This window comes from Mesoplodon densirostris, chromosome 14 (assembly GCF_025265405.1).
Source record: "Mesoplodon densirostris isolate mMesDen1 chromosome 14, mMesDen1 primary haplotype, whole genome shotgun sequence".
NCBI lineage: Eukaryota > Metazoa > Chordata > Mammalia > Artiodactyla > Ziphiidae > Mesoplodon > Mesoplodon densirostris.
The window spans coordinates 69,440,567-69,468,427 of NC_082674.1; the positions used below are offsets into that span (position 1 = coordinate 69,440,567).

The 27,861-nt window shown below is 40.9% G+C and overlaps 1 protein-coding gene across 1 annotated transcript in view; it reads right to left on the minus strand.

Annotated features, from left to right (window-relative positions):
* Positions 1–26,596, minus strand: part of IL1RL2 (interleukin 1 receptor like 2) — a 51,203-nt gene extending 24,607 nt beyond the window's left edge. Inside the window, exons 1-5 of the mRNA XM_060117733.1 lie at positions 26,534–26,596; positions 25,486–25,717; positions 16,339–16,534; positions 4,107–4,266; positions 548–622 (exon numbers count right to left, since the gene is read on the minus strand). Of these exons, the coding sequence (XP_059973716.1) occupies positions 548–622; positions 4,107–4,266; positions 16,339–16,534; positions 25,486–25,717; positions 26,534–26,591 (721 nt within the window). The 5' untranslated portion in view covers positions 26,592–26,596. The remainder of the gene's footprint in view (positions 1–547; positions 623–4,106; positions 4,267–16,338; positions 16,535–25,485; positions 25,718–26,533) is intronic.
* Positions 26,597–27,861: the final 1,265 nt, after the last annotated feature.

Consider the following 27,861-nt stretch of genomic DNA (forward strand, 5'->3'; position numbering starts at 1 on the left):
TAATTTATTTTTTCTTTAGAAGGTACTCAACACATTTTTACCTTACTAGTGATTATCTTTAAATTTTAAAAAATTATTTGAGTCCCTTTTTCTCCACTTAGATCACAAACTGAGGCAGTGTTTATTGATCCCTTCCTATGTAAAATAAGGAAAATAACATGATAACTTGCCCTACTCCTTTCATATCCTTCCTAGTGTGAGATAATATAACCCAGGACTCTTGATCAACATTACTTAATAGTAGTTTGATATTACATATCATGTCTTTCAGGAAGTATTTATCTTTGCGTGAACAGATTTACAGTAATCTTTCAGACCCATAGTGATCGCAGCCAGACCTTTCATAGCACAACCTCCCCAGCCTTTTGCTCTGTGATTTTTTATTTTGATACCTCTCCTGATGAATTCAGGTATATCCAAAGCTGGAAACTGTATACACCTGTATGGGATTTGTCTTCATTCTTGAAATTCAAAAACATTCACAAGGATGTGTGGACCTACTGATTCCTGCCCTTAGGATTTCAGTGGCTTCAATAAGTTTACTCACCAGGTTTTACTTCAATTGAATTATTTTTTGGATAAATGATCTTAGGGATCCTTCTTCCATTTCCCACTTTTCCTGCTAAGAAATCAAACCCACATGAAATTGTATTAGAAACATTCCCAACTACTTGAATGAAATAATAACATAAAGAAAACATGGTACTGAGCAGACGTTCGATAAACACTGGTCAAAAAAAAACAAAACTCATGATGTGACAAAATATCACTCCATAAGTGCATAGTTTTCAACCAGAAATAATTGAATTGCTAAGGGGAAAATCTAAAAGCTGGGCTACTAAGAGAGTTCACATCATCATTATATATTTGACATAAATATAAACTGATGAGATTGTGTAATAAATTCCCATTGCCTAGTCATTCAGTACACGTCTTAAGCAGTGGTGATAAGCAAAGCTCTGGCCTGGGTCCTAGACAGAAAGAAACAGTGACCCTAATGGTCTGTCCTCAGGTCCACTCCTCCATCCTCCAACCCTGCTATTCCATGTTCTTCACAGACCTTCCTTATTCTTCAGCTTTTTCATCCCTCTCCCCCACTTTATAACTGCCTTCCTTGTATTGACTCCCTACCCCTTTGTCTTTCTCTACGCCTTCCCTCCCCCATTTGTCTACCAATATTTAGCAATCACCCCCTGGATCCCACATTCCTCCTCTCCATTTGGGGTGAGAGGTGAAAAAGTTATAAGAGGAAGCTATAAAAATGCAAAACCATATGTCCTTTATGATGGCAATAATATTTGCACATTCTACAAACAATTCAAATTCAGTACAGTAAGTCCTCTGCTTACAAACCTTCAAGTTGTGAACTTTCAAAGATGCTAACTTGCGTTTGCGTGTCCACATAAGTTAGTTCATGTGTCTGGAGTACATTGTCACATGTGTGCATCATCTACAAGTGGTTGTGCTTTTGTGTACCTTACTGTACAGTACTATATAAAGTAGAGTATCTTTATTTCAAGCCCAGGATGTCCAGAAACAAGTGTAAAAGCAGCGGTGATGTAGCTGGTACTTTCCTGTTCACTCGATGCCAGCCCCTGTATGCCAGCTCTTGTACTGTACAACTGTACTTTTCAAGGCACTGTACTGTAAGATTAAAAATATTTTCTTTATTTTGTGTGTTTGTTTTTTATGTATTATTTTTGTGAAAATTATTATAAACCTATTACAGTACAGTACTATATAGCCAATTGTGTTAGTTGGGTACCTAAGTTAACTTTGTTGGACCTACAAACATGCTCTTGGGATGGAACTTGTTCTTATGTAGGGGACTTACTGTATGTCCCAAACAGAAGTCATCACCAGCCAGTTAATATACCATCTCCCACTCAATCACACACATAGAAAATCTAGATGTCATTCTAAGTAACAGCTTTCCTCCCACCCTCTTCATATGATCATCACCCGGCCAAACTAATTTTACCTCTTAGCATTTCTCAGTCTGTGCCTCTTTCTTTAGACCTAAACCCTATTTTCTACTCTCTACTCTTTCCCTAGGCATTCTCATTCACATCCACCTCTTCAATTACCGTCTAAAGTTCAATGACTTTGCAAGGTGTAACTCTAAGCTCCAGACCCATATAGGCCATGACCTACTTGACATCTCAAGTCACTAAGTACTCAGTTCACCCATGACCAAACTCATGATCTCACTTTTAAATCCAGTTTTCCTCCAGAGTTATCTGTTTTCCTTGAATAGTATCACCATCCAAAAGGCCTAGCTTCCTGGATCTTGCCACATCTCTCACCCCACATTCAATCTGACACCAAGACCTGTGGATTTTACCTCCTAGAATGCCTGGAGCTCATCCACCTGTGCCTACCTGATGTCTCACCTGCATTTCTGCACCTGCCTCCTAACTGCCATTCTTATCTATAGGGACCATTCTGTGCACAGTGGCCACAGTGAGCTCTCAGAAACATATTACACCATGCTACTCTCCTGCTCTCAACTGCTCTTCCCATTGTTCTTAGGAGAAAATCCATGCTCCCCACATTGGACTGAATGTTCCTACCTAACATTGGCCCCTGACTGCTTCTCCAACCTCTTTACCTACTGTGATCTCCCTTATTCAGCATCATCCCACCAACCTACCTATTTCCCATCCTTCAGACATACCATGGTCTGACTTGTTGTAGGGCCTTCACTTTGGCTGCCCCCTCAGTCTAGAAAAATCTCACTCGTTTCAGCAGTTAATGCTTCCTGACCATCAGCATCACTATTATTGGGAAGCTTTCCCTGACCCACTTCCTTCTCAACAGATCCTTGTCTGTTTGATATCATATTTTCCTTTCTGCTCAGACTTCAAAGTTCCATCCAAGCAGCGGTCATGGCTGTTTTCCTCACCATCATGTTCTCCCTACCCAGCACAGGACCTGACCTTGATGGGCACTCAGTAAAGGGTCACTAAATTACTGCCTGAAGAAGAATCTCCTACCACTTCCAGCAAAGTTCAGATGGTTACATCCAGATGTTGCAGCAGCCTTCTAAGTGGGCTCCAGGCCTCAAGACCCCCTTCAACTCCTTCTCAAACCATCTTAGGACTGATCTCATCCATCACAAATGCAGCCTCGTGGCTCTGCATTTACACTCATCCAAGGGCTCTTCAGTGCTTCATGGTAAAACCTGCATATAATCAGCCCCCTTGACCTTTCCCCTGTTTAACTCCATGACTTCAGTTCCTACCACTCCTCAGCTCACAGTTTTTTATGCTCTAACAAAATTACTTTTAGATCCAACATAAACTATCATGGTAGACACTTCCATGCTTTGCCTTAGACACTTCTCTCTGCCCCTCCTCCCTCTTCTTTACTTCTATAAATCCTGCTTGTCCTTCAAAATTCAGCTGAGAAGACATTTCCTCTTGAAAAGCTTCCAAGACCATTTATTTACTTGCCACCTATGCAGTTACTTCTGATTTTTTTCCTGCTCCCCTGGACACTGTCTATAACACTCTCCTTACCACATAATGTTAAGATGATCCATTTACATTTCTAGCACCACTACAACCAGGCTGAGAGCTTCTCAATACAAGAAAGAATTTTTTAAATTTTTTAATTATAGGTTTTAACAAATTTTGGCATATAACAGATTATAAATAAACATTTATTGCAATGACATAAAATACAGATTATTGGACTCAATGATCTCTTAAGGTATTCTTCATTTTGCCTTTGAAATTCCATCTTATAAAGAATTCCCTCAGAAACCAATGTAAGACTAGAGCATAAGATCATTGAGGTATTCATGTCTGCCCTTTACTGAATACCTATACTTCGCCAGGCACCCTGAGTGCTACTCCATAGACATGATCTCATTTAATTTTCATGAATAAACCAAGAATTTTAGTCTTCCTTTTTTTCAGATGAGAAAACTAAACAGCCCATGCCCTTTCGCCTCACGCTTCCTACCCTCCGATTCTAATAATGACGTGTTTGAGGGACTGCTAACCCTCAGGAAAATCAAGATCGGGAATCCCTTCTGCCCAAAGCCAACCTCTCACGCAAAGCCAAGAGGCAGTTAAGGTGATGGGTAAGAGTGTACTTACTGATGTTCACAGAAATGCTATTTAAAACAGTGTGCTGCTTCTTTGCGTATGTGAGCCTGGCTTGACATGCATAGTTCCCTCCATCCTCTGTCGAGACATTCTTCACTAAAAGCTTTCTGCTCCAAGAAATAAATCGTTCTCCTTCAATCTCTTTACAGTCCTAAATTTAAAAAATATATTTTTCATTTCAAAGAGTATTTTGGGGTATCAGTTACATTCCTAGTTAGCACCATTCCATGAACCATGGGGAGACAAGAAACCTATGTGATCTCTAGACCTTAGGTAATTTACAATCTAATTGAAGACATATGTATATTTATATAAGATATATACATATCTCCCCAGAAAACTGATAAAGAATATTCTACAGGTTACAGTGAGAGCTATAAATATGAGGTCTACTGGGAGTTGAGAGGAGAGAGGCCTATGAAGGCTGGAAGGAAGACTTTATGGAGAAGGATTGGACCTAGTCCATAAAGGAGTTTGGTAGGAGGATGTGAACAGGCAGGAAGATCCTCCACATCTCTCAATGGACCACCGTCTAATGGCACCAAGCCCCTTTGCAAGACTGCAAGCCCAGGTGAATAAGGACTGTGTTCTCTGTGTTACAGGTCCAATCACACCTTCTCCACCTATCAGGGGTTGGACTTTGCCGAGGTCCAAAATAACTCTTCACCAACCTTCTATCTGGAGGCCTAAGCAATAGTCAAAGTATGTGGCAAGGTTAAGGGGAGCAGATATCACGTCACTTCTTAAGTCACCCAGGCCTCCACTGCATCAACAAGGAAACAGCCTCACACAAAACCAACTTGAAGGCTGGTTAGTCTCAGGAAGGCCTTTCTCATTGTTCTCCTCAGTTTCCACCCAGAGGGCAAGCCTGACCATTCATCTGTCCTGTCATAAGCTCACATTCTCATGTGAATCATTTTTTCCATCTCAGAGGCCCACTCCTGAACTCTTTCTCAAACCTTTTCCCGTTTCTAAAGGAAGTGCCAATCTACAAAATAACATTGGGGATAATTGAGTCCATTTATTCATTCAAATATTTTTCTTGCTCTTTGCTAGCATTGTGAGAGGCCATGGTCATTCAGGAATAAGATGCAGTACCTCTCCTCAGAAAGATCACAATCCTTATAATAAAGAAGACAAACATACAACCCCTAATTATATAAAGATGTAATCGCTCAAGTTTTGAGCTCTCTCCTCACTGAGTCAACCATGGTCAGAACTCACTCTCCACCATTGGAACAGTGTGAATGCATCCATCATGGAAGGTGAAACTCAATAATGCCAAAATGAACATTTGTTTATTTATTTATCATGTGAACAATAACTTTCTAGAAGTCATATTATTTTTTCTGTAAACACCTTATAGGGGAAACCAAATTATAATCAGATAATTGCTTACTGAGTAGAATGGGAATTACTAGTGAGAGTCAGATGCTGATAATATGAGCAATGTTGCCTTCTTTAGAATAGGGACAAACAAAAAGTGTGAGTGTTTGGATTATGGAAACCTCGTTCCTGGGTGGGGTTTGTGTGGGCGCAATCTCTGGGACTCTATTTCTATGCTATGATCATGATCAGTCCCCTTTCTGATTTACTCATTCAAGACATACAAACATTTAATCATATTAAAGTTTAGCCTGGAAAGCTGAAGAGCCATTCTGTCCTTTTTCAGTAACTACAACTGTCTCTATTGTAATCCGCTGCATTATTTTAGAGTTTTAATTCTCAGAAGGCTTTGATTTTTAGTTAAAAATGAGTGGTGATGTCTCACTAATAGGATTTTAATTAGTAATATTAGCAGCCAACATTTGAAAATTTTTGTCTTTCTAGCACCAAGAACAATTCTGACCCAGCACGTACAATGGTTCACAGGTACAAAATAGATGAGACCATCCTGGCTAAGCTGTAGTGGTCATAGGAGAGTGATGAAGATGAAACTGGTGAGGGAGTCAGGAGCCCAATCATAGAAAACCATGAAAAGGGGAGGAGCACCTGAAGCTGTCTGTGCAAGGGACCAAGGTGTGCATATTTGCCTTTGAGCACAATCTGTCTGGTTGCTGTGTGGGAAAGGATTAAAATGGGGCAATCCTAACGACTAGGGAACAATTTAGGAAGTTATTTCCATACACTAAGGCTGAATAGAACATGAACTAAGGCAGTACACTGGGGATAACCAGAAGGGAACAAAAAACAGTGATTTTAAGCAGTTCTAATTCACAGCCTTAGTGATAAATTTGGACTATGGAGAGGGAACAGGACTGGTATGGTCCCAGCTTAGGGATGCAAAAGTGTCCTTAGATAGGATATGGAATGCAAAGAAAATACAGAAGAATGATCAGATTTGAGGTTAAGATAAAAAAAGTGGCTCTAGACATGGTGAATCTGGTGAGTTGTGTGATGGGAATGTCTACATGGAATGTATGTTAGGTTGTTGGATGAAGTATCTGGAGATGGGAGAAAGGAGAGTTGGGAGCCAGCTGTGTGCGATGGTCCTATGAGCCTTCCACCTGAATGCAATCAAAGCAAGAACTGAAGATGACCATGGCTGAAACTGGGAACCCCTAAAATCTAAGATCCAAACACAGAGAATGAGAAAACAGTAATGATTACTAAGGAAAAGCCAGGGAGTGGGGAGATAAAGAATGAGTAAGTTTCAGAAGGGAGAGAAGATGAAGCTCTCAGCTCATGGGCACGTCCAGCAGTGATGGACACCACAAGAGATCAAGATCAGGATCAAGATTGGAAATGAATGTTAGATTTGGCAGCTGGGAAGCCAGTAGTAACTCAGCAACTATAGATCGAGTATGGTGGTGGGGCAGAAACCATTGTATTGAGGAGTAATTTGGAATTGAAAAAAAAAAGGAGACATTCCTGCTTTTCCAAATGTGGATACTTCAGAGTCTATGAACATGGATGTTCTAACACCTGAACTTTCTCCTCGGGAACACCTTCAATCTCAAGGACCACCTCTACTCCTATGAGTCTTCAATTCTCCCTGCCACAAGCCAGATTTTGTCATTATCCAGAACTACTCTGTCTCTAAATTCTTAAAAATAAAAATATACCATTCTGGGGAGGACCTTCCAGATGGTGGAGGAGTAAGACATGGAAATCACCTTCCTCCCCACAAATACATCAAAAATACATCTACATGTGGAACAACTCCTAAAGAACAGCTACTGAATGCTGGCAGAAGACCTCAGACTTCCAAAAAGGCAAGAAAATCTCCACATGCTTGGATAGGGTAAACGAGAAAAGAAAAAACAGAAACAAAAGAATAGGGACGGGACCTGCCCCTTGAGAGGGAGCTGTGAAGGTGGAAAAGTTTCCACACACTAGGAAGCCCCTTCACTGGCGGAGATGGGGGGTGGCGGAGGGAGGAAGCTTTGGAGCCAAGGAGGAGAGTGCAGCAATAGGGGTGCGGAGGGCAAAGCGGAGAGATTCCTGCACAGAGGACTGGTGCCAACCAGCACTCACCAGCCTGAGAGGCTTGTCTGCTCACCCACCGGGGTGGGCGGGGGCTGGGAGCTGAGCCTCGGGCTTCAGAGGTCAGATCCCAGAGAGAGGACTGGGGTTGGCTGCGTGAACACAGCCTGAAGGCGGCCAGTGCACCACAGCTAGCCGGGAGGGAGGCCAGGAAAAAGTCTGGAACTGCCTATGAGGTGAGAGACCATTGCTTTGGGGTGCTTGAGGAGAGGGGATTCCTTCCCTACTGCCCACAGAAGGCAGAGCACCGCCTAAACGAGCTCCAGAGAAGGCACAAGCCACAGCTATCAGCACGGACACCAGAGACGGACATGAGACGCTAAGGCTGCTGCTGCAGCCACCAACAATCCTGTGTGCAAGCACAGGTCACTATCCACACCACCACGCCCCCCGGGAGCCTGTGTAGCCCACCACTGCCAGGGTTCCATGATCCAGGGACAACTACCCCAGGAGAATACACGCGTGACTCAGGCTGTTGCAATGTTATACTGGCCTCTGCTGCTGCAGGCTCGGCCTGCATTCCAATTATAACTACCTTACCCCTCCCTCCCCCCTGGTCTGAGTGAGCAAGAGCTCCCTAATCAGCTGCTGCTTTAACTCCATCCTGTCTGGGTGGGAACAGATGCCTGAAGGTGACCTACACGCAGAGATGGGGCCAAGACCAAAGCTGAACCCTAGGAGCTGTGCAAACAAAGAAGAGAAAAGGAAATTTCTCTGTCTAGCCACAGGAGCAACGGATTAAATCACCACAATCAACTTGATGTTCCCTGCATCTGTGGAACACCTGAATAAACAACGAATCATCCCAAAATTGAGGGAGTGGACTTTGGGAGCAACTGTAAACTTGAGTTTTACTATCTGTGCCTGATTTGTTTCTGAATTTTATGTTTATCTTAGTTTAGTTTTTAGCCCTTGTTATCACTGGAGGATTTGTTTATTGGTTTGGTGGTTCTCTTCTTTTATTATTATTATTTTTTTTAATTTTTAAATTTTAATAATTTTTTCATTTATTTATTTTTTTGTCTCACTTTTCTTCTGCATTGTATGGCTGACAGGGTCTTGGTGCTCCGGCCTGGTGTCAGGCCTGAGCCCCTGTGGTGGGAATCCCCACAAGGTTAATAACTGATCTTTCAGCAGAAACTCTGCAAGACAGAAGGGGGTGGCAGACATATTTAAAGTGATGAAAGGGAAAAGCCTACAACCGAGATTACTCTAACCAGCAAGAATCTCATTCAGATTTGATGGAGAAATTAAAACTTTTACAGACAAGCAAAAGTTAAGAGAATTCAGCACCACCAAACCAGCTTTACAACAAATGCTAAAGGAACTTCTCTAGGTGGGAAATACAAGAGAAGGGAAAGACCTACAAAAACAAACCAAGAACAATTAAGAAAATGGTAATAAGAACACACACACTAATAATTACCTTAAGTGTAAATGGATTAAATGCTCCAACCAAAAGACACAGGCTTGCTGAATGGATACAAAAGCAAGACCCATATATATGCTGTCTACAAGAGATCCACTTCAGACCTAGGGACACATACAGACTGAAAGTGAGGGGATGGAAAAAGATATTCCATGCAAATGGAAATCAAAAGAAAGCTGGTGTAGCAATTCTCATATCAGATAAAATAGACATTAAAATAAAGACTATTACAAGAGACAAATGACACTACATAATGATCAAGGGATCAATCCAAGAAGAAGATATAACAATTGTAAATATTTATGCACCCAACACAGAAGCACCTCAATACATAAGACAAATGCTAACATCCATAAAGGGGAAGTTGACAGTAACACAAAAATAGTAGGGGACTTTAACACCTCACTTACACCAATGGACAGATCATACAAAATGAAAATAAATAAGGAAACACAGCTTTAAATGACACATTAAACAAGATGGACTTAATTGATATTCATAGGACATTCCATCCAAAAACAACAGAATACACTTTCTTCTCCAGTGCGCATGGAACATTCTCCAGGATAGATCATATCTTGGGTCACAAATCAAGCCTTGGTAAATTTAAGAAAATTGAAATCATATCAAGCATCTTTTCCGACCACAATGCTATGAGACTAGATATCAATTACAGGAAAAAAAAACTGTAAAAAATACAAACACATGGAGGCTAAACAAGACACTACTAAATAACTAAAAGATCACTGAAGAAGTCAAAGAGGAAATCAAAAAATACCTAGAAACAAATGACAATGAAAACACAATGACTGAAAACCTATGGGATGCAGCAAAAGCAGTTCCAAAAGGGATGTTTATAGCAATACAATCCTACCTCAAGAAACAAGAAAAATCTCAAATAAACAACCTAACCTTACAACTAAAGCAATTAGAGAAAGAAGGACAAAAAATACCCAAGGTTAGCAGAAGGAAAGAAATCATAAAGATCAGATCAGAAATAATGAAAAATAAATGAAGGAAACAGTTGCAAAGATCAATAAAACTAAAATCAGGTTCTTTGAGAAGATAAACAAAATTGATAAACCATTTGCCAGACTCATCAAGAAAAAAAGAGAGAAGACTCAAGTCAGTAGAATTAGAAATGAAAAAGGACAAGTAACAACTGACACTGCAGAAATACAAAGGATCAAGAAAGATTACTACAAGCAACTATATGCTAGTAAAATGGACAACCTGGAAGAAATGGACAAATTCTTAGAAAAGCACAACTTTCCAAGACTGAACCAGGAAGAAATAGAAAATATGAACAGACCAATCATAAGCACAAAATTGAAACTGTGATTAAAAATCTTCCAACAAACAAAAGCCCTGGACCAGATGGCTTCAAAGGAGAACTCTATCAAACATTTAGAGAAGAGCTAACACCTATCCTTCTCAAACTCTTCCAAAATACAGCAGAGGAAGGAACACTCCCAAACTCATTCTATGAGGCCACCATCACCCTGATACCAAAATCAGACAAAGATGTCACACACACAAAAAAGAAAACCACAGGCCACTATCACTGATGAACATAGATGCAAAAATCCTCAAGAAAATACTAGCACATTAAAAGGGTCATACACCATGATCAACTGGGTTCTATCCCAGGAATACAAAGATTCTTCAATATACGCAAATCAATCAATGTGATACACCATATTAACAAATTGAAGGATAAAAACCATATGATCATCTCAGTAGATGCAGGAAAAACTTTTGACAAAATTCAACACCCATTTATAATAAAAACTCTCCAGAAAGTAGGCATAGAGGGAACCTATCTCAGTATAATAAAGGCCATATATGACAAACCCACAGCCAACATCATTCTCAATGGGGAAAAACTGAAACCATTTCCTCTAAGATCAGGAACAAGAAAAGGTTGCCCACTCTCACCACTATTATTCAACATAGTTTTGGAAGTTTTAGCCACAGCAATCAGAGAAGAAAAAGAAATAAAAGGAATCCAAATCAAATAAGAAGTACAACTGTCACTGTTTGCAGATGACATGATACTATACATGGAGAATCCTAAAGATGCTACCAGAAAACTACTAGAGCTAATCAATGAATTTGGTAAAGTTGCAGGATACAAAATTAATGCACAGAAATCTCTTGCACTCCTATTCACTAATGATGAAAAATCTTAAAGATAAATGTAGGAAACACTGCCACTTACCATTGCAACAAAAAGAATAAAATACCTAGGAATAAACCTACCTAAGGAGACAAAAGACCTGTATGCAGAAACTATGAGACACTGATGAAAGAAATTAAAGACGATACAGACAGATGGAGAGATATACCATGTTCTTGGGTTGGAAGAATCAACATTGTGAAAATGACTATACTACCCAAAGCAATCTACAGATTCAGTGCAATCCCTATCAAACTACCAATGGCATTTTTCACAGAACTGGAACAAAAAATTTCACAATTTGTATGGAAACACAGAAGACCTCGAATAGCCAAAGCAATCTTGAGAAAGAAAACGGAACTGGAGGAATCAGGCTTCCTGACTTCAGACTACACTACAAAGCTACAGTAATCAAGACAGTATGGTACTGGCACAAAAACAGAAATATAGATCAATGGAACAGGATAGATAGCCCAGATATAAACCCATGCACATATGGTTACCTTATCTTTGTCAAAGGAGACAAGAATATACAATGGAGAAAAGACAGCCTCTTCAATAAGTGGTGCTGGGAAAACTTGACAGCTACATGTAAAAGAAAGATATTAGAACACTTCCTAACACTGTATACAAAAATAAATCATATGCCATCACGGCGAGGAGGAGATTATCAACAGAACCAAAAATTATATAAGAATACACCTGTGAAATGCATCCTGTGTATGTGATAGATTGGTATTGAATCTGCATGTTCATCAGTATCTCTGGGACAGTGACAGATGAAAAGGAGACATCAGTGAGGGCCAAGTGCCTGAGGAAGAAGTACATGGGGGTGTGGAAGCAAGAGTCCAGCCTGATGAGCATGAGGATGAGCATGTTCCCCAGCACCGTGGTCAGGTACATGCCCAAGAACAGGGCAAAGAACATGCCCTGCTGCTCTGGAAGGGTGGGGAGCCCCAGGAGGAGGAACTCAGACATACTGCTGTGGTTCTCTCTCCTCATGCCGTTCTTATCTCTGCTGGGAATGAATAGAAACTGGAAATGTCAGGAACTTAGACGTACTGAGCATAGCAACTACCATATGGTCACATACTTTCTCCAAGTCGCTGTGTCACTGTACAGAGAAATCTCACTGCATTGCACTCACACGTTGGTGCCTCATCCAGTCTGGTGAGAACAGTGAAATGTGATTTGTCTGAACACTGACACAGTCACTTGGAGACATCATTCAAACATCAATGAAAGCAACATCAATCAAACTCTTCAGCTGAAATCAGGAAGAGCTCATTCTTTTTTTAATAGAGTGAAGACACTATGATAGACTTTAGGGGGAGAGTAATAAATAAGACACAGTTCCTTCCATGGCTTTATAGCCAGACAGCTTATGTGTGTGTGTCTGTCTTGCACACACAAACACACACACCACTGAAAGCATTATTGGGAAAGTAATGTGCCATGTACAGAATAAGTGCTGAACACATAAACTCACTTCTTATCATTAGAATGACAAGAAGGAAGGAAGGAAGGAAGGAAGGAAGGAGAAAAGGGAACATTATGGCAGTCCCTCAGAAACTTAAACATAGAATTACCATATGATCCAGAAATTTCACTTCTGATAATATATCCAAAAGAACTGAAAGCAGGGCCAAAGAGATATTTGTACACCCATGTTTAAAGCAGCATTATTCACAATAGCCGAATGATGGTAACAATCTGTGTCCATTGAAAAATGAATGGATAAACAAAATGTGGTCTATACATACAATGAAATATTATCCAGCCTTAAAAAGGAAAGAAATCCTGACACATGGTACAACACGGATGAACCTTGAAGCCATTACGCTAAGTAGAATCAGCCAGTCACAGAAGTGTAAATACTGTAAGATTCCACTTATATGAGATTCCTAGAATAGTCAAATTCATAGAGACAAAAAATAGAATGGTGGTTGTCAGGGGCTTATGAGTGGGGAGGAAAATGAGGTGTTATTGTTCAGTAGGTACAGAGTTTCCATCTGGGAAGATAAAAAAGTTCTGGAGGTGGATGGTGGTGATGGTTGTACAACAATGTGAATGTACTTAATGCCACAGAGCTGTACACTGAAAAATCATTGAAATGCTAAATTTTATGTTATACATATTTTAGCACAATAAAAAATTGTTAATTTAGGAAAAATATACCATTCTGATGATAATTTCTTATTATTCCACCTGTTTCATTCTTTTATTTTAACTAAGTAATAATATCTAGTATTTATTTATTAAGTAATTACTATGTACCCACACTGAACTAAGGGCTTAGTGGACAGATTATTTCAATTACTCTTCCAAACAATTCTATGAGGCCATGTTCCCCAGACTGGATTAGTTTCGAAAAAAAAGTCTAGCTCTTTTAAGCAGAAAAGGATTTAAAACAGAATATTAGGTGCTGAAGCACACTGCAGAACTAGTTCACGTGATAGCTGCTTCCTCCACCACCATCCTGATGGTGGGAATCGAGACTTTGAGATATACCACCTGCAAGTCAGGGACCGTGAGTTGCCACTTACACAACTGCAGCAAGTGAAGTCCCAGAACGTTTGGTGGAGCCACACCAACAATAAGTCAGAAGACATGCCTACTTCTTCTCAGCTCCCACGAAGCTGGAGACTGTGCCCCAGAACACTGTGGCAGAAAGCCCACATCCAGTAGAAAAGCAGAATATCACCATACTCACTTTAGCTTTTCAGTGAAGCCAGCTGGAGAAACTGTACCACATCCAGAACCTTAGCTATAGGTTAGGAAAACGTAGGATGTGGTTCTGGGTGCTTTGTTCTTATTTTTTTATCAATAGCTTTGCAACCTCTATAGTATAAAGAGCCTCCCCATGGATGGGGAGCCTGTACCCACCACATCCATCATGTGATATGGTGAACTTTCTAGCCATTCAACCCATTTTTTGATCTTAACCTGAATCAGTCCTTGGACCCCTCTAATTTCTCCTGATCACCAGTATCCTTCAGGCATCATTTCCTTTCCTGTCCAACCTAGACTCACGTGGCCATCACTTGAATGATCCCCTTTTAAGTCCTCAAGTCAAGGATTAAGGAAACCCTTCATCCTTCCATTGTATTCATCCAGAGAAACCCCATGCTGAGTTCATCCTGCCATCCCTCTCCTACACCCCTATAACCAGATGAGCACGACAGGAGCTAAACACACAGACATAAACAAATCCATGGTCCTCATCGTAGAAAGTCTTTGCATTTCCTTCAACTCTCTCTCCCACCTGCTCGCCTGTCTGCTCTTTCACACTCTCCACATAACACCTCCCTCCACTTGACAGGGACAATCGGGGGCAGCAGGAATGAGTTCCCTCCCCCTGCTCACCCTCCCCTTCCCCCTCATTCTATCCGTTCTACTTCACATGCTCTCTTGATGATCCCCGCTTCCTAACCCAATTTCTGAAATAGCCTAATGATCAATGTGGCACCATACTCAAGCCCTTCCAACTGATTCACCACATGAGGATTTCACTGAAAGAATGTCCATCGACAGGTGAATGAATAAAGAAGATGTGGTACATATATACAATGGAATACTACTCAGCCATTAAAAATGAAAAAATGTCATTTGTAGCAAATGGATGGACCTAGAAATTATCATGCCGAGTGAAGTAAGTCAGACAGAGAAAGACAAATATTATATGATATCATTTATATGTGGAATCTAAAACATGATACAACCAAACTTATTTACAAAACAGAAAGAGACTCATAGACATAGAAAACAAACTTATGGTTACCAAAGGGGAAAGAGGGGTGGGGAGGTGGGGGGAGGGATGAATTAGGAGTTTGGGACTAGCAGATACAAATGACCATATATAAAATAGATAAACAAAGTCCTACTGTAGAGCACAGGGAACCATATTCAATATTCTGTAATAAACCATAATGGGAAAGAAAAAAAATAATTTATTAAAAAATATTTTATTAGAATAAAATAAAATACAAGATAAGGGCATTCATTGCCACATTCCTTGTGAGGGGGAAAACAGAAACAAGCTAAATGAATGTGAAATACATAACAGAGAGGACTGACAAAGGCAAAAATTCATGCTTTGAAAGGAGCAATAGAACTGACTGACAAAGCTTTTATAAGACTAATCAGGTGAGAAGGAGAAAGAGAGTGTGTGTGTGAGAGAGAGAGAGACAGAGACAGAGACAGAGAGAAACATATTGTAATGGGGATAAAAGATGAACCTTACTACAGAAGCAGACATTAAAAGCAGAGAAATGATAAACCACTTCATGCCAGAGCATTTGAAACTTTTAATGAAATGAACAATTTCCTAGGAAACAATCTTACAAAAACCCATTCAAGAATAAATAAGAAATTTGTATAATCCTATCACCATTAAAGAAATTGAAACAGTAGATAAAAACCTTCCCACAAAGAGTACTCATGACCCAGATGGTTGTACTGGCAAACGCTAACAAGCAGAGCTGGGGGAGAACTAATTCAGATATTAAATACCTCGCCTGTGTGCCTCTGTGCCAAGGATTATGCCTTTTCCATTATTATCTGCCAGTGCAGTCAAGAAAAGAGAAGGTTTGAAGGTGAAAACAGAAGGTGTAGGAAGGTGAGTATAGGATGCCCTGTTTCCATAAAAAAAGAAAGGACAAGGACGTATAGTTTTATTTGCTTGTATGGCATTACACAAGAATAATGCAAGGCCTGCAAGGAACCAATAACAGCAGCCACATGTCAGGGAAGGTGAGATGGACCTGGGCAAATATGAATCAGGAGTGGGAAAGGGACTTTCCTGGGCATGCCTTCTGATACTTCATGATTCTTGAACCCTATGTGTGTACTACCCATTCAAAGAAACTACTTAATTAATCTTAATTAAAAAGAATAATGAAGGATAGTCTAAAAAGTAAGAATAATTGGGGGAGGGGTGGATTCCAGTAATAAGCTATGACCAAGCTCTAATAACTACAAATTAAAAAAATAAGTAATTAGCAGCGTTAAATTATCAATAGCAATTATCAAAAGCAATCTACTTCAAAAGGTACAACTTAAAGTAAAAAAAACAAGTAGGTTTTAAAGAAGAGGAAGGAAAATATCAATAGGAAATTTTTTTTTTTTACCTTATACCACTTTACTGAATCCAAATCAAAACTGTTTGGGAAGTTCAGATGACATATAAGAATGTCATATTTTCCAACATGTAAAATTTGTTTGTACTCATCTGTCACATTCAGTTGACTGTTTCTGGAAGTACCACACCAATGTTTTTTAAATACAGTGAGGTTGACTTGCATTCTGGGACAGATGTTTGTATCACTGTAAGAAAACAACAGATTGAAACCTCATAAACTCAAACAGTCACAAAACCAAATAATTCTGTTTATCTCCAAATATTTCCAAATCCTCTTCCAAGCACTGTGCAAACCCTCTGCCTCAAACAAGACATCATACATCTCACAAGTCATTCATTACGAAAGGAAAAAAGATGTATTTGGATGGTGGAAACATGGGAGGACATCTTAACCAAATGATCAAAATGAACATCACCAAGCAGGGACACACGGATGCTAGGTGTCTCTGAGTGTGCTGTCTGAAGAGAATGCAAACCACTTCCATAGCATTCCAGCCAAGAAGGCTCAGCCTGAACCGGCTCATGAAGAAATATCTGGCAAACCCAAATTAAGAGATACAATATAAAATAATTGCCTGTACTTCTTTTTTTTTTCTATTTTTTTTTATTAGTTTCTGCTTTATAACAAAGTGAATCAGTCATACATATACATCTGTTCCCACATCCCCTACCTCATGCATCTCCCTCCCTCCCACCCTCCCCATCCCTCCCCTCCAGGCGGTCACAAAGCACCGAGCTGATCTCCCTGTGCTCTGCGGCTGCTTCCCACTATCTATCTACCCTACGTTTGGTAGTGTATATATGTCCATGCCTCTCTTTCGCTTTGTCACAGCTTACCCTTCCCCCTCCCCATATCCTCAAGTCCATTCTCAAGTAGGTCTGTGTCTTTATTCCCGTTTTACCCCTAGGTTCTTCATGACATTTTTTTTCTTATATTCCATATATATGTGTTAGCATACGGTATTTGTCTTTCTCTTTCTGACTTACTTCACTCTGTATGACAGACTCTAGGTCTATCCACCTCATTACAAATAGCTCAGTTTTGTTTCTTTTTATGGCTGAGTAATATTCCATTGTATATATGTGCCACATCTTCTTTATCCATTCATCCGATGATGGACACTTAGGTTGTTTCCAGCTCCAGGCTATTGTGAATAGAGCTGCAATGAACATTTTGGTACATGTCTATTTTTGAATTATGGTTTTCTCAGGGTATATGCCTAGTAGTGGGATTGCTGGATCAAATGGTAGTTCTATTTTTAGTTTTTTAAGGAACCTCCATACTGTTCTCCATAGTGGCTGTACCAATTCACATTCCCACCAGCAGTGCAAGAGTGTTCCCTTTTCTCCACACCCTCTCCAGCATTTATTGTTTCTAGATTTCTTGATGATGGCCATTCTGACTGGTGTGAGATGATATCTCATTGTAGTTTTGATTTGTATTTCTCTAATGATTAATGATGTTGAGCATTCTTTCATGTGTTTGTTGGCAGTCTGTATATCTTCTTTGTAGAAATGCCTGTTTAAGTCTTCTGCCCATTTTTGGATTGGGTTGTTTGTTTTTTTTGCTATTGAGCTGCATGAGCTGTTTATAAATTTTGGAGATTAATCCTTTGTCAGTTGCTTCATTTGCAAATATTTTCTCCCATTCTGAGGGTTGTCTTTTGGTCTTGTTTATGGTTTCCTTTGCTGTGCAAAAGCTTTTAAGTTTCATTAGGTCCCATGTGTTTATCTTTGTTTTTATTTCCATTTCTCTAGGAGGTGGGTCCAAAAGGATCTTGCTGTGATTTATGTCATAGAGTGTTCTACCTATGTTTTCCTCTAAGAGTTTGATAGTTTCTGGCCTTACATTTAAGTCTTTAATCCATTTTGAGCTTATTTTTGTGTATGGTGTTAGGGAATGATCTAATCTCATACTTTTACATGTCCCTGTCCAGTTTTCCCAGCACCACTTATTGAAGAGGCTGTCCTTTCTCCACTGTACATTCCTGCCTCCTTTATCAAAGATAAGTTGGCCATATGTGCGTGGGTTTATCTCTGGACTTTCTATCCTGATCCACTGATCTATCTTTCTGTTTTTATGCCAGTACCACACTGTCTTAATTACTGTAGCTTTGTAGTGTAGTCTGAAGTCAGGGAGCCTGATTCCTCCAGCTCCTTTTTTCGTTCTCAAGATTGCTTTGGCTATTCGGGGTCTTTTGTTTTTCCAAACAAATTTTGAAATTTTTTGTTCTAGTTCTGTGAAAAATGCCAGTGGTAGTTTGATAGGGATTGCATTGAATCTGTAGATTGCTTTGGGTAGTAGAGTCATTTTCACAATATTGATTCTTCCAATCCAGGCGCATGGTATATCTCTCCATCTATTTGTATCATCTTTAATTTCTTTCATCAGTGTCTTATAATTTTCTGCATACAGGTCTTTTGTCTCCTTAGGTAGGTTTATTCCTAGATATTTTATTCTTTTTGTTGCAATGGTAAATGGGAGTGTTTTCTTGATTTCATTTTCAGATTTTTCATCATTAGTGTACAGGAATGCCAGAGATTTCTGTGCATTAATTTTGTAACCTGCTACTTTACCAAATTCATTGATTAGCTCTAGTAGTTTTTCGGTAGCATCTTTAGGATTCTCTATGTATAGTATCATGTCATCTGCAAACAGTGACAGCTTTACTTCTTCTTTTCCAATTTGGATTCCTTTTATTTCCTTTTCTTCTCTGATTGCTGTGGCTAAAACTTCCAAAACTAGTTTGAATAAGAGTGGTGAGAGTGGGCAGCCTTGTCTTGTTCCTGATCTTAGTGGAAATGGTTTCAGTTTTTCACCATTGAGGACGATGTTGGCTGTGGGTTTGTCATATATGGCCTTTATTATGTTGAGGAAAGATCCCTCTATGCCTACTTTCTGCAGGGTTTTTATCATAAATGGGTGTTGAATTTTGTCGAAAGCTTTCTCTGCATCTATTGAGATGATCATATGGTTTTTCTCCTTCAACTTGTTAATATGGTGTATCACATTGATTGATTTGCGTATATTGAAGAATCCTTGCATTCCTGGAATAAACCCCACTTGATCATGGTGTATGATCCTTTTAATGTGCTGTTGGATTCTGTTTGCTAGTATTTTGTTGAGGATTTTTGCATCTATGTTCATCAGTGATATTGGCCTGTAGTTTTCTTTCTTTGTGACATCCTTGCCTGGTTTTGGTATCAAGGTGATGGTGGCCTCGTAGAATGAGTTTGGGAGTGTTCCTTCCTCTGAAATTGTTTGGAAGAGTTTGAGAAGGATGGGTGTTAGCTCTTCTCTAAATGTTTGATAGAATTCGCCTGTGAAGCCATCTGGTCCTGGGCTTTTGTTTGATGGAAGATTTTTAATCACAGTTTCAATTTCAGTGCTTGTGATTGGTCTATTCATATTTTCTATTTCTTCCTGAGTCAGTCTTGGCAGGTTGTGCATTTCTAAGAATTTGTCCATTTCTTCCAGGTTGTCCATTTTATTGGCATAGAGTTGCTTGTAGTAATCTCTCATGATCTTTTGTATTTCTGCAGTGTCAGTTGTTACTTCTCCTTTTTCATTTCTAATTCTATTGATTTGAGTCTTCTCCCTTCTTTTCTTGATGAGTCTGGCTAATGGTTTGTCAATTTTGTTTATCTTCTCAAAGAACCAGCTTTTAGTTTGGTTGATCTTTGCTATCGTTTCCTTCATTTCTTTTTCATTTATTTCTGATCTGATCTTTATGATTTCTTTCCTTCTGCTAGCTTTGGGGGTTTTTTGTTCTTCTTTCTCTAATTGCTTTAGGTGCAGGGTCAGGTTGTTTACTCGAAATGTTTCCTGTTTCTTAAGGTGGGATTGTATTGCTATAAACTTCCCCCTTAGAACTGCTTTTGCTGCATCCCATAGGTTTTGGGTTGTCGTGTCTCCATTGTCATTTGTTTCTAGGTATTTTTTAATTTCCCCTTTGATTTCTTCAGTGATCACTTCGTTATTGAGTAGTGTATTGTTTAGCCTCCATGTGTTTGTATTTTTTACAGATCTTTTCCTGTAATTGATGTCTAGTCTCATAGCATTGTGGTCGGAAAAGATACTTGATACAATTTCAATTTTCTTAAATTTGCCAAGGCTTGATTTGTGACCCAAGATATGATCTATCCTGGAGAATGTTCCATGAGCACTTGAGAAAAATGTGTATTCTGTTGTTTTTGGATGAAATGTCCTATAAATATCAACTAAGTCCATCTTGTTTAATGTATCATTTAAAGCTTGTGTTTCCTTATTTATTTTCATTTTGGACGATCTGTCCATTGGTGAAAGTGGGGTGTTAAAGTCCCCTACTATGATTGTGTTACTGTCGATTTCCCCTTTTATGGCTGTTAGTATTTGCCTTATGTATTGAGGTGCTCCTATGTTGGGTGCATAAATATTTACAATTGTTATATCTTCTTCTTGGATCGATCCCTTGATCATTATGTAGTGTCCTTCTTTGTCTCTTCTAATAGTCTTTATTTTAAAGTCTATTTTGTCTGATATAAGAATTGCTACTCCAGCTTTCTTTTGATTTCCATTTGCATGGAATATCTTTTTCCATCCCCTTACTTTCAATCTGTATGTGTCTTTAGGTCTGAAGTGGGTCTCTTGTAGACAGCATATATATGGGTCTTGTTTTTGTATCCATTCAGCCACTCTGTGTCTTTTGGTGGGAGCATTTAGTCCATTTACATTTAAGGTAATTATTGATATGTATGTTCCTATTCCCATTTCCTTAATTGCTTTGGGTTCGTTATTGTAGGTATATTCCTTCTGTTGTGTTTCTTGCCTAGAGAAGTTCCTCTAGCATTTGTTGTAAAGCTGGTTTGGTGGTGCTGAACTCTCTCAGCTTTTGCTTGTCTGTAAAGGTTTTAATTTCTCCATCAAATCTGAATGAGATCCTTGCTGGGTAGAGTAATCTTGGCTGCAGGTTTCTCTCCTTCATCACTTTAATTATGTCCTGCCACTCCCTTCTGGCTTGTAGAGTTTCTGCTGAGAGATCAGCTGTTAACCTGATGGGGATTCCCTTGTGTGTTATTTGTTGTTTTTCCCTTGCTGCTTTTAATATGATTTCTTTGTGTTTAATTTTTGACAGTTTGATTAATATGTGTCTTGGTGTATTTCTCCTTGGATTCATTCTGTATGGGACTCTCTGTGCCTCCTGGACTTGATTAACTATTTCCTTTCCCATATTGGGGAAGTTTTCAACTATAATCTCTTCAAATATTTTCTCAGTCCCTTTCTTTTTCTCTTCTTCTTCTGGAACCCCTATAATTCGAATGTTGGTGCGTTTAATGTTGTCCCAGAGGTCTCTGAGACTGTCCTCTGTTCTTTTCATTCTTTTTTCTTTATTTTGCTCTGCATCTGTTATTTCCACTATTTTATCTTCCACCTCACTTATCCGTTCTTCTGCCTCAGTTATTCTGCTATTGATCCCATCTAGAGTATTTTTTATTTCATGTATTGTGTTTTTAATCGATGCTTGATTCATCTTTAGTTCTTCTAGGTCCTTGTTAACTGTTTCTTGCATTTTGTCTATTCTATTTCCAAGATTTTGGATCATCTTTCCCATCATTATTCTGAATTCTTTTTCAGGTAGACTGCCTATTACCTCTTCATTTGTTAGGTCTGGTAGGTTTTTATCTTGCTCCTTCACCTGCTGTGTGTTTTTCTGTCTTCTCATTTTGCTTATGTTACTGTGTTTGGGGTCTCCTTTTTGCAGGCTGCAGATTCGTAGTTCCCGTTGTTTTTCGTGTCTGACCCCAGTGGCTAAGGTTGTTTCAGTAGGTTGTGTAGGCTTCCTGGTGGGGGGGACTAATGCCTGTGTTCTGGTGGTTGAGGCTCGATCTTGTCTTTCTGGTGGACAGGTCCACGTCTGGTGGTGTGTTTTGGGGTGCCTATGGCCTTATTATGTTTTTAGGTAGCTTCTCTGCTAATGGGTGGGGTTGTGTTCCTGCCTTGCTAGTTGCTTGGCATAGGGTGACCAGCACTGTAGCTTGCTGGTCGTTGACTGAAGCTGGGTGCTGGTATTGGGATGGAGATCTCTGGGAGATTTTCGCTGCTTGATATTATGTGGAGCTGGGAGGTCTCTTGTGGACCCGTGTCCTGAAGTTGGCTCTCCCACTTCAGAGGCACAGCACTGGCTCCTGGCTGCAGCACCAAGAGCCTTTCATCCACCCGGCTGATTGGAAACCTTATTGTCCTCAATTCATTGGCTATACTGGATTATTTTTCTTGGGTCAGACCTTCAGACTTCTACCAGAAATCGTTCCTTTGGGGAAACCAGGCCTTCCCAGAAAATCAGGAAACTGAAATCCCCAGCCGGGGAGTAAGCAGGGAGCCTGCGATCCGGCGCTTTGAAGTTTTCCCCGGAGCAGAGTCGAGGCGGCGAGGAGGAGCGACGGGAGGTGGGGTGGGTGGGGAGAGGTGTGCGGGGTTGGAGGAAAGTGGGGTGGCGACGTTGGCGATGGGAGAAGGGGCCGGGCCGGGGAAGCGTGGCGAACAGCAAAGTTTGCCGTCCCCCGCTGCCCGCAACCCGCTCGTGGCGCCGCGCTCGCTCGCCTCCGCCTGTACTTCTTAAAAATGACAATGTCACACACACAAAACAGGCTGAAGATCTGTTCCAGATGAAAAGAGATTAAAAGTACATGACAACCAAATGCAATGCAATGATCTTGGATTGAATCTTCCACAGGAAAAAGAAGAAAAACATTTATAAAAGTCATCATTGAGAAGATTGATAAAATTAGAATACAAATTGGTTACTAGATAAAGTATTGTGTGATGGTTAAATTTCCTGAATGCGATAACTATTCTGTGATGATGTAAGAGAATATTCTTGCTGAGAGGAAAGACACATTGAAATATTAAGGGCTAAAGGGACCTGATGCATACAACTGAGATGATTTGGAAAAAATGGTTTAGAAAAAATACTGTGAGTAACATACACAGGGGATGATGAGGAAAATGTGGCAAAATGTTAAATAATAGAAATCTAGATAAAGGGTAGACAGGAACTCTTTATACAATTCTTGTAAATGTGATATGAATTTGAATTATTTCAAAGTAAAAATATATAGTTTACTAAACGTGTATCATATCTGTATATTAAAGATTTGTGAGAATTCATGTTTACTTTCTTCCATGACAGACAGTATTGATGTCTACATTCTAGGAAAGATTATTTTGCCCCATTTCACAGCTCCCATATTTAAATATTTTAAATCCAGCCTGTGATCCAGCAATCCCACTCCTGGGCATATATCCAGAGAAAACCATAATTCGAAAAGATACATGCACCCCAGTGTTCATTGCAGCACTATTTACGAAAGCCAAGACATGAAAGCAACCTAAATGTCCATCAACAGAGGAATAGATAAAGAAGATGTGGTATATATACATATATATATACACACACACACACACACACACACACACACACACAATGGAATATTATTCAGCCATAAAGAGAATGAAATAATGCCATTTGCAGCAACATGGATGGACCTAGAGATTGTCATACTGAGTGAAGTAAGTCAGACAGAGAAAGACAAATATCATACGATATCACTTATATGTGGAATCTAAAAAAAAATGGTACAAGTGAACTTATTTACAAAACAGAAATAGAGTTACAGATGTAGAAAACAATCTTATGGTTACCAGGGGAAAGGGGGGGAGAGGGATAAATTGGGAGATTGGGATTGACATATACACACTACTATATATAAAATAGATAACTAACAAAGACCTACTGTATAGCACAGGGAACTCTCTACTCAATACTATGTAATGACCTTTATGGGAAAAGAGTCTAAAAAGAGTGGATATATGTATAACTTATTTACTTTGCTGTACAGCAGAAAGTAACACAACATTGTAAATCAATTATATCCCAATAAAAATAAATAAAAATGAAGTCCCAGTTACAATAAAAAATAAATAAATCCAGCCTAGACGTCCAGACAGAGTTGTGTGGCATACAATCTCCAACTCTGGTTAATGAATAACCTGGAGTAAAGCGGAGAGCAGACCCCCTCAAGATGTCAGCAGCTGGTCTGCAGAGTGAGTGAAATTTTGGGGAAGGGGCTACTGGCACTTCCACCTGTGCCACTGAGTAACCATGTACTTCGAGTCAATCACACAGAAATGAGGAATCTGGCAGGAATCAGAGAAGGACATGGCCATCCTGAAACACAGAAGGAGGCTGGCAAATACCAAGGAACCACAAGAGAGGGAGGATGCAGCTACGTTCCTGGAGTACCGACTTCACACATGATCTGGGGTAATTTTTACTTCTACTCTATCTGGCTGGCATTACTTCCACTTTACAGATAAGAAAGCCAAGGCTCGTGGAGGTCAAATAACTCATGAAGGTCATGCACATTAGCAAAGGATGATAACAAAATTGGGGCCCTCAGCCAAAATATGGTCCACAGATGTGTTTTAATTAGGACACATGCACAAAGCTTATTGGAAAGTTAACCACACACACACACATACACACACATTCCAATTTCCAGGTTACCTTGAAAATTTGGAAGATGGACTTGAACTGCTGCATAGACTGCCGCCTTTGGTGTGACATATGCTTTCTGGTTCACCACAGTGCCAACCAGGCTCAACTATCTCCCACCAGACCTGGGTCACTTACTTACATTACTAGCATAAGGCTTAGCATGAGGTCTAGAACATACTTGATGCTTGGTCACTGCTAAATTCCTATAGCAGAACCCTTACAAAAAGTGCTTGAAGGAGGCTTATACCTATCTGGATGTACCACCTGTCACAAAAACTTTCGGCATTCCAAGAAAGAAGGCAGCAATCATATTGGGATTAAACAGGCTTTGTAAGCTGGTCTGGCCTTGGACATCATTTTGATAGGAAAAGATGCGTTTCACAGTCCAACAACTGATTTACAAATCTGTTCTACTTAAAAGTCTGTTCATTGAAACCACCTCATAACAATTACAAAACTATATTCTTCTCATTGTTTTCTACATTAAGAGTTTATCAAGAGTTTTTCTAAAAGAATTATATATTATATAAATATTATACATATATATATATTATATATATATATATGAAAGAGAGAGTTCTCATGAATGAGAAACTTACTTTGTATCACAGTGGTAGATCCCAGAGTCCTCCCCTTTCACAGGGAGAAACAAAATCCAGTTTTGGTCCTGGTGGATTCGAGACTGTATGTTTTTGGATATTGGGATTTTTCTAGGATATTTATACCATGTTGCATCTACCTTCCCAGATGTTGGCAGAGGGTATATGCAGTTAAAAGCTGTAGGCTGGCCTACTGACACAATCTCCTGCATACTCACGTCCTCGCAAGCATCTAGGGAAAGAAAGGGAAAAAATAATCACAACCGAGAGCGTTAGTGTTGGTTCTTATTGGTTTCCACAAACACCTCAACTTTTTGCTGATTTGAAATTTTATGTGAGAGTTTTCTCAGTATGGGAGTTTGCTAAAAACAGTCTGCTGATGTGAAAGCATAATCCGAAGTCCTCTTCACATCTGTCCGTAAGAGGGAATTTATTCAGTCCTCCCCTCGACAAGTGATCTCCCCATTTGGAACGATTCCCCTCTTTCCCTTCTATTCTAAGACCCTTAATTCCTTCATCTTCCTCCCTCAGAGTAAACGTTCCTATTCTGAGCCCCACTTGACCTGTTTTCCTTCTGCTCTGCTACCCGGTTAATTCAGTCCGCCCCCAATAAAAGGTATACGTATCTCCTCCCCAAAAGAATTGTTAAACAATCCTCTTGCTTTAAAGTTCGTTTCTAACAAATTGCTTATTATTTCTTGGAAGTAATTTGTTCCGTTGCTGGTTTCTTTGCTATTACCTTGGGTCTAACATGTCCCTTTGTCATATAAAGTAGACGGTATTATAGATCTATTTGAGCATTTTAACTCGAGCCTTGACTTGCAGATTTGCCCAACTCCTCCCCCTCTTCAAGTCACTTCAAAGCTCAAAGGGGATGCTTGGGGCTGAGCGTCTCCCGCGGGATTCTGCCTGGACCCCTGGGGCGAGCGTCACCGGCTAGGCTCCGGTCTCACGCGATCCACCAGGAGGTCTGCACAGGGGCTCGCCCAGAGAGGCAGGGTGGCAGGGAGGGAGGGGGGCCACTGAGACCCGAACCAACCGAAAGTACCTGCTCTGATAAATCGTGGAAGAGCGGTGGACACGACGCAGAGCAGCAACAACAGCATTTCCCCTACAGGCTGCGAGGAGGAAAGAGAGAGGGATGGAAAGGGGCGCAGCGGGCGGAGCGCGCCCTCCCGCGGCACGAGGCAGGGGTTCTGCGACCTCTGAATCTCAGAGATCCCAGCTAGGCTTTTGACCTTCCCTGCTCCATGGGGAGACCTCCAACTGTGGCCCCAGATGTATCCGGACGCGCCCCCAAAGACTGCTCCCTCCCTTGCCCCGCCCTTGCTCCGAGCGCCCACCTCCAGAATCCGGGGGAAGAGGCAACAGTGAGAGGGGTCGGGAGGGGCCGCAGTGTGGGCATCGGGGCGGGTCCCCTCTTCCAGGCTGCCCGGTCGCCTCCCTTGGGGGCGCAGGGACATCCCCTTCTGCCACGTAGCTCGCTGCCCGGCCCTCCTCAGCCCGCGGCCCCCGCTCCCCGTGGTGGCGCCCGGGTGCCCACCGTGCGTCGCGCGTAGCCTTCCCTGCGCGTCCTTAGCCTGAGGATCCTCCTGGGCCTGGCCGTCTAAACGGAAACCTGCTCGCTCAGGAGAAGGCAGCTTAGGCCTATATGGCAAAGGCCGGCAGGAAAAGAGGGAGGAAGACGGGCCGGCAGTGGACGCGGGCTCCACACCTTCTTCCACAGACGGAGTCCGCTCCCTCAAGGTCGCCCAGACGGTCAGGGGCCGCCCGGGAGTCCCGACCGCCGCCCCCCCGCGCCCAGTCGCGCAGATTTTTGCCAGCTCCTCGTCCCGCCCGCGCCCTGCTCAGCTGCAGGCTCCGCGAGCCGGGTGTGTACCTGCAGGACTGGATCGGAGCGCGCAGGAGCTCGTAGAAAGTGGAGACTGACAGCCCGGGACTGAGCCCTGTCGTGGAATTTCCGTACCAGGCTAGCTCCTCACTACGGTGGGCGGGGCAGCCCTACCTTCCCAGTGGTAGCTTAGGAAGGAGCGTGCCATCGCACTAGGAAGTGGGTTTGAAGGCTTTTTGCCGGATTTTCTGGCCGCTGAGAAGTCCTCCTTCCCCATTAATTGTCTGCTGAAATCTATTCCAAATTGTCCTACCAAATGAACTATTCCTTCCTTTGCGAACTCCTTTCGAGCAGGTATTACATGCCCTGCATTGGCCTGTATAGAATACCCTCAGAGTGGACGCTGACCCAGATGGCTTTTAAGGAATATTATTTATCTTCCTGGGTCGTGCTGTTAACTTCTGTAAAGCAGACATCCCACGGGGATCCTCAAATACCCGGAGCAGGAAAACTATTCCTGTCTGAAACTTCCAACTCTGACGATA